The sequence below is a fragment of the Schistocerca serialis genome, chromosome 4 (genome assembly GCF_023864345.2).
Source record: "Schistocerca serialis cubense isolate TAMUIC-IGC-003099 chromosome 4, iqSchSeri2.2, whole genome shotgun sequence".
In the NCBI taxonomy this organism is placed as follows: Eukaryota; Metazoa; Arthropoda; class Insecta; order Orthoptera; family Acrididae; genus Schistocerca; species Schistocerca serialis.
The window spans coordinates 263,892,866-263,903,836 of NC_064641.1; the positions used below are offsets into that span (position 1 = coordinate 263,892,866).

The 10,971-nt window shown below is 41.0% G+C and overlaps 1 protein-coding gene across 1 annotated transcript in view; it reads right to left on the reverse strand.

The window, feature by feature from the left end:
• The window catches only part of LOC126474099 (homeobox protein B-H1), a 461,293-nt gene extending 455,372 nt beyond the window's left edge, over window positions 1-5,921 (reverse strand). The window contains exon 1 of the mRNA XM_050101519.1: window positions 5,731-5,921. Coding sequence (XP_049957476.1) covers window positions 5,731-5,754 — 24 coding nt within the window. The 5' untranslated portion in view covers window positions 5,755-5,921. The remainder of the gene's footprint in view (window positions 1-5,730) is intronic.
• Window positions 5,922-10,971: the final 5,050 nt, after the last annotated feature.

Here is a 10,971-nt window from a genome sequence, read left to right on the forward strand (position 1 = left end):
CCAAGAAAGGGGCAAAAATAATACGGCAAGATGAGTCAATGGAAGTTCTGAGAAATAAAAGTTAAATACGGCGGTTCGATATTGGAAGTACTTGCTACACCATCATCAAAGTATGAAGCGGCATACGAAAGGCATTCATAATGTTGGCAATTAATTGAATAAGAAAAGGTTTATTGACCTGTTAGAACTCAAAAGAAAGGCGGACTTCAAGGAAACGACCATATCAAAAACGAAAATCATAACGAATTATAATGACCAACAGCCACTACATGCTTAGCTGACTCAACAGCATCAAAAGACGTGAAGAATGACGGAAGAGCACGACGTAGTCGAGATATGTATTTGTAGAAGATGCACCAACTGCTTCCCGATGATATTTACACATATTTTCTGGCTGTTAGAAATGTAGAACAATGTGCACCAACCAGGGCTGGTTTAGCGCCAAGTCAGACAAGTTGCCGACTGGGAGAACGTCGACTGAGGCGTCCAGGACCAAGGTTTGTATACGACGTGTATCACAATCAGCAGCGAAAAATGACGCGAGTGAAAGATTACTGCGGAAATGGGAATAGGGACAAACGGTAAGTCATTTGTGTGGAAAAATGTTACCGACTCGATTCTGCCAGCGGCAGTAGCAAGGCGTATTTTTTCTGCTACTGCGGGACATTAAATCCTAATCTTCCTTCCTACCTACCTTTTTTTGTTTGTTCCTTCTAGACTGTTACTGCACTCGACTCTTAGACGTTCTATGCCAATTCACAACGTAGCAATTCGACAGGAAACGCCAAACGTGTGAGTAAAACGCACTTACTTCATCAGTAATTTTGCCAACTCTCTTTGCATTTATGAGTAAACTGGATGCTCTATAGGCTATGAGTTCGTCTACGTCTACTCCGCGATTCACACGTAAGTGCCTGACAGAAGATTCATCGAAACATTTTCACACTATAGTATTTCCCTAATGTTGCACTCTCTAACCGCGCTGTAAAAACGGACAGGTAATTCTTTCTGCGTGAGCTCCTGTTTCTCTTATTTAATTACGATAATCATTTCTTCGTGTGTGTGTGTGTGTGTGTGAGCGAGCGTCAACAATATATTTTCGGGTTTGGGGGAGTGAAAATATCTCGCCGCATCGAAAAACGCCTTTGTTTTAATGACTGCCACTCCAACTTGCTTACCATATCCGTGGCACTCTCTCCCCTGTTTCGTGACAGTATAAAAACGAGCTGCCCTTCTTTGAATTTTGTCAACAACCTCCGTCAGTCTTAACCGGTAAGGATCCCATACCACACAGCAGTACTCCATGACAGGACGGACAAGCGTAGTGTAGGCAGTCTCTTTAGTGGATCAAAAAATGTTCAAATGTGTGTGAAATCTTATGGAACTTAGCTGCTAAGGTCATCACTCCCTAAGCTTACACACTACTTAACCTAAATTAACCTAAGGACAAACACACACACACATGCCCGAGGGAGGACTCGTACCTCCACCGGGACCAGCCGCACAGTCCATGACTGCAGCGCCTCAGACCGCTCGGCTAATTGCGCGCGGCTTTAGTGGATCTGTTGCATCTTCTAAGTGTTCTGCCAATAAAACGCAGTCTTTGCTTCACCTCCCACAACACTATCCACCGTTCCAATTTAAGTTGTTCGTCATTGTACCCCTAAGATAATGGACAGCTTTCAGATTTGTGTGATTCATCACGTAACCGAAATTTCACCCGTTCCTTTTAGCAGTCGGTGGATGACCTCACACTTTTTATTTTTTTAGTTTTAATTGCTACTTTTCGCATCATATAGATCATTTAGCAATTTGGTTTGTTCTGATGACTTTACTGGACGGTAAACGACAGCATTATCTGCAAACAATCTAAGAGAGCTGCTCACATTGTCTCCTAAATTATTTATATGGGTTGAGAATAGCAGAGGGCGCCGCATATCACTTCCACTTTACTTTGTGACTTTGCGTCGATTACTACGAACTGTGACCTTTCTGAAAGGAAATCACGAATCCAGTCGCACAACTGAGACGATGCACCACAGGCACACAATGTAATTAGAGGCCGCTTGTGAGGAACGGCATCAAAAGACTACTGGAAATCCAGAAACGTAGAATTAATCGGAGTTCCGCTATCAATAGTACTCATTACTACACGAGAATAAAGCGCTAGTTGTGTTGCACAATAACGATATTTTCTGAATCCGCGTTATTCTGTGTCAATAGATTATTTTCTTCGATGTAATTCAAAACGTTCGAACACGGTATGCGTTTTAAAATCCTACTGCAAATCGACGCAAGTCGAGTATTTGACTAAGAAATCTCATTTTCTAGGTTACTTTTGGACCATCCTGTATTTCTGGATCACTTTTTCATTAAGTCGGATAATGCACGTATCTTTTGAGAACAAAGGACATTTTCGAATCGATACATGGATCGAAATAGTGGGTACTTGACGACTACGTCAAAGTTGAAATACAGTGTCTATGTCTAACAAGAAAAGCTTTGCAGGCTCCTCATTAAATTAGTTAGGTCATGACACACAAACCCAGTGCGTTATGGACGATAAAGGAAAGAAAATTAACAATTTACGCGCCGATCAACGGAAAGATGCTCTCTCTCAGTGGGAGAAAATCAGATACCACTAAACTGAAACAAAAATGGTAAGGCATGCCAGGCGGCGAAATGACAATCGTGGAACCGACAATCGGCGGAGAGGCATCTTCTGGAGAGGTACAGAAGGATTCTGCAAGAGGACGTTGCACTGAAGTGGTACCTAACGAGCCATACACATTAACGGGCAGCTATTCTTAGGCACCGGGTATTCTCGAAAGCGTGAGTGTCGCTGCGCATCATCGTGATAGAGCAAGACAAAATCATAAATCTGGAATTCATCTGTGTGAGGAATACCAGTCTGGTCCGTACATTCACACGTTTTATGTCTTCTTTCATAATTTTATGCACTACTCTGACAGCATCTTGTAGAATGGGGGCTATAAACTATGAATGTTCTGTAAATTCCAGCATTGTGTAAGCCTTTCATTTTGACGAAACTTCAGCGGCTCTTGCGACAGTTTTTCTGTCTTGTTTAATTCAAGCATCTTTTCACTTGTCCTTCTGACGGTGAGTGGACCCCGTTTCAGACTGGCCATAACAGAAAGATTTGAGACAGTCACCGGGAACCGAGAAGCAACCAACGACTCTTACAGTAGGCCACGGAGCTCTATAGTAACTAACTAAATGCAAGGAACGGCAGAGTGTAGAAGCGTGTCCTTGAAATGCAGCACTCAGTTGCTCTTCCAAAAGTTTGTGTGCGTGAGAAAGAGTGTGTGTGTGTGTGTGTGTGTGTGTGTGTGTGTGAGAGAGAGAGAGAGAGAGAGAGAGAGAGAGAGAGAGGGGGGGGGGGCGGAGAAGATGAGGTTGTCCGTCACATTATGATCAGCGGATTGTATACGAACATCGTCTCTGTTGTAACGGAGACAGCGTAAAGATGCTGTTGACTGTAATCTGGCAGTCGAATGGCGACTTTAAACTTCTTATAGGCTTTTAACGGTAAATGCTGAGGGTCTGGGTTTCAGACGACCACGCATTACATATACGCACTAGTCATACTAGGGCGAGAAAATCAGAAAGGCCCCGTCCTTAGCATTCCTGTATGCCACACGGCCACTAGTGATAAAAAGTCCACTTTTCGGGTTCAAACGAAACTAAATGTATAACGCAAAAGCGTTTGCCTTCGGGCAGACTGGCGAGATAAACTTAGATTGGAAAAGTGTACGTGACTGACAATATGCCCAAAGTATCAGATTGGTTTTCTATCGCCATACCCGTTTAGTAGGTAAACGTCGTGCTAGCTACGTGTTTGTGATTCAGTTACATAATATGCGAATAATTAGGAAAAGGACGCAACAAGGAATATGAAACGTTCTCCCTTACAACATGCAGTTGAAAGCGTATAAATTATACCAAGTATAGGTGCCTCTCTAGGGGTGTGGCCAACAAAAGCAGAGAAAAAAAAGTTAAAGCATAAATTTAGCGCTATCGCCGCGTGCGTTAACCTCGTCGCTACCTCACATTGCACAATATCTCCGTACACTAACGCATGGCAAATTCAAGATTTTTGTTTCCATTTGGGCTTAACTTCCCACCGAGATCGATGTCATTATAAATAGCACTATATAGACCAACCTGTCCAGAGAGTCCGCAGAAATCCAACCTTTTAACAAACACCTGTAACAATGTAGAAAAATCGTAGCCACAGTCTAACTGGACATATTTCCATCCACTGATAGTATGGACTGCTTTAGCGCTTTGCCATGCAGCTCAGTTTCGTGAATCGAGCAACAATGTGTAACATACGATATCGCCAGAGCTGATCAACTTTAGGTAAGCTTACTCGTGACAGAAAGACGAGCCCTATCACGAAAGTGCGAATCTCTTTTACCACTCATATTTCGAAAGAAAGCGGTTCTAATCTGATGGAGCACGAAATGTTAGACATTTTTGCCTTCCGAAAAAATATCCCTACAAAGTTTTTAAGTGATTTTGGAGAAATAGCTGATGGGGATTTGTATTCTGTTCTTACAAAACACGACACGAATGACTTAAAAAAAAAAAAAAGCTTCCTCACTCAGTAAGAGACATCGGGGTGAAACCGATAGCACAGCGAAGTGAAACGGGCTGCAGCAAAGACTTTGGCGGAGCCGACGGCGTGGACGCGCCATAGTTTGAATATGTCACTCTGGAAAGTCCGACCTATTACGTGTGGTGCCGGCTCAAATGTCTTCACGTGCCCCTTCCACTCTGAATTTTTTTATTCCTTCATTATAGAGTCGTTGTCACATATCCTACCAGCAGCGTGTCGTCCTGATCTTTCTCATGCTATTCGCGCTTTTTCCTTAAATCGCAAATGCAGACTGTTTAAATGCAGACCATCATCAATTACACGATGACATTGCAGCAAAATACTTCTTGCATCCAAGAGGATGTCTCGCTTTCCGTCGCCGGTGAGTTCGGCAAACAACAATTACAATATTTTATATTGCAAAATGTGAAAACCGGCTTTGACGCCATGAACTTTTACACAGAATGGTTCTATAAACTTTTTCAACATTGCCTTCCATCATACCCAAGCAGTGTGTGCAGGCCGTTTTTAATATTTCCGTGAAAATATCGTATCTCGCTAGATACTTCTACCGATGACATATTAGCAGTGATTACTATTTTCGAATAGGTCGAATTACATGATGCGCTAAGTACATCTAACAGATACAAAAAGAAGTCAATTCGTGTTTCCTTATATTATCGCACAAAGGAAAGAATTTCCAAAAACATTTTTACTCGCAACTACACGTTTACGCTGCACAAAAAAATAACTGTGCGCGTATGACAGAAATTGCGCGCCTACCCCTCAATGTGTATCAACCTGTTGCGCCCTATGTTCCGCAACGCAACTGTCGTAATTTGAAACCTCTTCCCTTCCATGGAGGAAATATGTGACAAAGTGTTCAAGAGGAAATATACGCTGTGAATTTCTTGGTGTTGTTCTTTTTCTGATCAGACGCATAAACTCCTTTACAGTTCAGAGACAAATAATAACTGCGTGGTACTATTTCTTTGATGAAAAAAAAGGTACACGTAACATGAGTAATATATCAGTGCTTACTATCGCTGTATGACACACGGAATCATTTTAAAAACTGTCACTTTAATTCTGATCTACTGAGTGTTTACCTCGAATAATTTGCTTCTCCCCATGCGTTCTTCACAGTTTCCAGTTCTTAATGAAATTACTCCTTGGAGTTAGAGTCTTTTCAGTCTGTATGTCGTGGCTATCAAGCGAAAACTAAAAATTTACACAACGCGCACGAACGCTTCTTTCCACTCTGCTAACGTCAAACATCTTTCGACAACTGCAGCCGAAACTTTCTTGAACCAATAACTTGTCCGGACGCGCCACAAAGCACTTCAATGACGAAGATAAAAGCACTATGTGCGGCGGCGCCGCACACGATAAGCGCAATATCGATACTACAGAAAGATAAGTGCAATATGTGTAGTCAGTATGGGTTCTTTAATCTAAAGAGAGTAATTAAAGTTCAAGTTAAGATATAATGGAACAATAACAACAGAAAAAGCTCTCATTTTCGCTAGCAAATGATCACGGAAAGAAGCTTCTCTTCCCACATGTCAGGCAAAGTGTGCCCAATATCTATTATTCAGCTTTTAATCTTTAATTGACGTCTGGTATATTTTACTTACGTTCACATGAACTGGTCGCAAACGTGAGTGCAACCTTGACATGCAATAAATTTTTGTGCAGGCGTGATGAACTAGCCGTAGGTCAATTTTGCGTAAGAATTCGGATCGTTCAAGCTGTTTCGTCAACCACACTTTATAGCACACATCACATCATTACCTACTTCGCCCACCTATCGCGCCCCCCACCCCACCCAACCACACCGAGTCTCAACGGCAAAACCGACGACAATGTACAAATTGTCGTCATCAACCACGCCCTTTCACCCAATTGGTGTAAAACAAACCATAGGAGTTTACATAGAAATATGCCAATTGAAAGGCGTTTTGCTGTCAAAAGGGGAAAAATTTGAGGCCTACAACAACTACGAAGAGGATCTTGTCAAAAAGCCGCTCACAAACTCAAAAAAATTCTGGTCGTATGTAAAGGCTCTCTCTGGCCTCAAAATAGGTGTTACACACCCAAGGTGGTAAAGAAACTGAAATTGTCTTGCGCAAAGCAAAAGTGCTGACCAGCGTAGCCAAACGTTCATTTATAAAAGAAAAATGTGTGTTGCCCTGGTTTAATTTTCGCAACGGTACAAATGAAGATATGAGTGATATACATCGGCAGTGATGAAAGCAGCTGACGTAATTTAGACTGAATAAAGCATCAGAACATATTGACACCCAGATTCTATACAGAATTTGTGGTTTCATTAGTCCGTCTTTTAACTATAACATACATAAAAAAGGATGGCAGAAGTGATCCACTTAACTATCGTCCAATATCATTGGCATCCATCTGTTATGGAATCTTAGAATGTTTTCTGCGCTCAGATGTATTGAGATATCTCGAACAGAATGACCTTCTCTCTGTCAATCAGCATGGATTCCTAAAACAATGGTCATATGAATCCTAACTCTCATTTTTCTCAAATGACACCTTGAAAGCCATTAATCAAAGCAATAAAATATATGGAGTATTTCATGGCATTCAATAAGCATTTTATTCTGTTTTTAAATGGTAAAGCCATCACCAACAGCAATGTTCGTTTGAACTCCACACTGCTTTACTAGGCATGGTCCTATTAGACATGGTATGTCATCACCTTCCTTCAGTTTTTGAAGTGACTTTCCTAGCTAGTTATATGGTGACCCAGCAGGTTAACACATATTCCCAACTAAGGAGCAACTCGGCATTTTTCACATTAATGAACATTGCCAAATGTGAGGAAGTTGAAGTGAGAGATAAAAATTCTAAGATTGACCAGGGATCGAACCCAATACCTTTGGATTCACAGTCTGACTCATTACAGCTTCCTTTATTAAAAAATCATGGGAGGTATCAAATGGAATTTGTGACTAGACTGGGGATGATGATAAGGAAGACACCATGTTATCTTGGATGGAGGGTCATCAACAGATTCAGAAGTAACTTTAGACATGGCCCAGAAAAGTTGTTACGACCCTTCCTGTTCATGTTGCTTGCTTATGACATGAAAGACAATATTAATGGTAACCTCAGACTTTTTCCAGAATATCTGGTCATATCTTGAAAAGATTTCAAATTAATTATTTTAAATGTTCAAAAATGTAAAATTGTGGGCATCAAAAAAATGTAGTACCCTATGAATGAACTAGCAATAAATCACAAATGGAAACATTCAGCTCACAAAAACAACTGGATACAGTGAACAGTGGGGATATGAAATCCAATAATCACATCGGCCCAGTTGTAGATAAAACAGGTGGAGGACTTCGGTTCATTAGTAGATACTCAAGAATGCAGTCTGTACAATGAAGAATGCTTACAAAGCACTCATATGAACCATTTTAGAACACTGCTCTGTCTGTGGGATGTATATCCCACATGACTAACAGGAGACAGTGAACATATACAAAGAGGTGCAAAATGAATGGTAAATGGGTTGTATGACTTGCAGGAGAATATCATGGGAATTCTAAAAAGCCTGAACTGACAGATACTTGTAGAAAGCTGTCAAATATACTGTGAAAGCTTTTTTACAACATATCTAGCACCAGCATTCAGTGAAGACTCTAGGAATATACTAGTGCCCTATGTACTGCTCCTGCCATAGCTGCAAAGACAAGATTAGAATAATTACAGATTGTAGGTAATAACTTTTAAATGAAAATTGTTCCAGATTTTGTTCTTATTGCAAGCAACACAAGATCCATGGAATGAAAATTAGTGTGTCTTGTACAAGGTAGCTAGCCACTCTGGGAATATTTATGTTTCTATTTCAGACTTCACTTTCCCCTTGAAAATTTCAAGTACCCTTCCAGTACCTGTATAACTTCGCCAATGCCTACGTGCCAACCCAGCCTGTTGTTCAGGAAAGAAGCAGTTCATTTCAGTACAAGCCACTGATGAAAGACACCTTCAGCACTCTGGTTAATAAACTAACATCCCCATGCCAGTTTCTTAACTAGTAGGGAATGTGTGAGTCGAGTCATGTGTATGGTTGCTAGAAGGTCTTGGCAGACTGTGCATATTTGTGCCACTCTCTTGGTTAACAGATTTGAGATAGAGCAAAAGTTCTTTCATGAACTACCTCTCAGTCAGGGCAAATAGCTCCCACCATCAGCCTCTGGTTCTGTTCATCAGGATGAGCCACCAGCCACATGAACGTAGACTGCCACCTCTCCTGTTCCCTTCTCCTTTATTGTTTTTGATCAAATCCCTAAACTGGCAGTCAACCTTCATTTCCACTACCATGTGAGTCCTTTCTGTATTCTGTACACCAAGAATATATTCCAAGCCAATGAACTTAACTCTCATTTCACCACCTCCCTTCCAACATTCACCCATCCCTCTCTGCATCCAGTAGGCTCTCTTCTTTGGTTAATGTGTTTTTTATGATATTTTAACATCCTTGAGGATTACGTCAATATGGATCATTGGAATGAAGGGTAGAGCAGGGAATAAATTTTCACTAAGAATTAACATACAAAAACACTAACTTCACTAACAATTAGTGGTTATTATTCCCAGTTCTACTTTTGGATGTGGAAAATTATAGGTTTTGTTGATAAAGTGTCTCAAAATATGATTCCATATGACATTATGGAATGAAAGTAGATACAATATTTCAGCTTTTTATTTTTATATTACATACAATTGCAGATAAAGATTTGTTTAGGTGTCCCGGAAGTTCTGTGCATGCTCCCTCAAACTGAATTAGATAGTAATACCACGAATTTAACTCTGATAACCTCTTCTATCAGCTTGTTATCAGATTTTAGACATATGTTGGTTGGAAACCCCTTGCAAGTTCTCAGTAGCACACAGTGTGTCTTTTCAAAGTTTTGTGACAATGAATTGCCTACAAAACATTTATTTATGTCAATAAAATGTAATTAATAGCTTCGTTTAAGATTGTACTTATTTTTATGTTTGCTGCAGCTATCATTAATGTACAAAGGGTGTTCAAAAAGTTTTGCACAGTTGTCTCAAATTTTTTTATTTCTTGCGGGAGGAGAATGACATTTTTTTAGAACATACTTGGAACATTTAGCTATAAGTTGGTATATAAAAGTATTTTCTTTTATTTACATGTGAGCCATAATGGACTGTGAAGTAGATGTCAGGTTGGGACAACGGTCAGTGATGGAGTTCCTCTTCAAGACCGGTGGTGACTCAGCCACATCGATTCACAGGAAGTTGCTCCCAGTATATGGGGAGGACACAGTGGATCACAACAGTACCCAGCAGTGGTTGCAGAGGTTTAAAGAAGGTTATTCCTCTCTACTGCACAATCCACGATGCGGTAGACCATTGACGGTAGTGAGTGATGTGAATAAGGAGACCATTGGTCAAATCATCCAAAATGACAGATGTGTGACGACATGACAGCTTGCTGAAATGACTCATTTGTCATTGGGTACTGTGGTATCACTGGTAAAGTCACTAGGGTACAGAAAAATCAGTGGACATTGGGTACCTAGATTATTGACAAGAGAAATGAAAATGATGAGGAAAAATGCGTGCGAGGGTCTCATGAAGACCTTTACTGATGAATGGAAACAGTGTTTTGGAAGCATCATTACCCTGGATGAAACATAGTTGTTTTTGTCCAAACCTGAGAGCAAAATCCAATCTACATCTACATCTATACTCTGCAAGCCACCCAACGGTGTGTGGCAGAGGGCACTTTACGTGCCACTGTCATTACTTCCCTTTCCTGTTCCAGTTTTGTATGGTTCGCAGGAAGAACGACTGCTGGAAAGCCCCTGTGCGCTCGAATCTCTCTAATTTTACATTCGTGATCTCCTCGGGAGGTATAAGTAGGGGGAAGCAATATATTCGATACCTCATCCAGAAACGCACCCTCTCGAAACCTGGACAGCAAGCTACACCGCGATGCGAAGCGCCTCTCTTGCAGAGTCTGCCACTTGAGTTTGCTAAACATCTCCATAACACTATCACGCTTACCAAATAACCCTGTGATGAAACGCGCTGCTCTTCTTTGGATCTTCTCTATCTCCTCTGTCAACCCGACCTGGTACGGATCCCACACTGATGAGCAATACTCCAGTATAGGTCGAACGAGTGTTTTGTAAGCCACCTCCTTTGTTGATGGTCTGCATTTTCTAAGGACTCTCCCAATGAATCTCAACCTGGCACCCGCCTTACCAACAATTAACTTTATATGATCATTCCACTTCAAATCGTTCCGTATGCATATTCCCAGATATTTTACAGAAGTAACT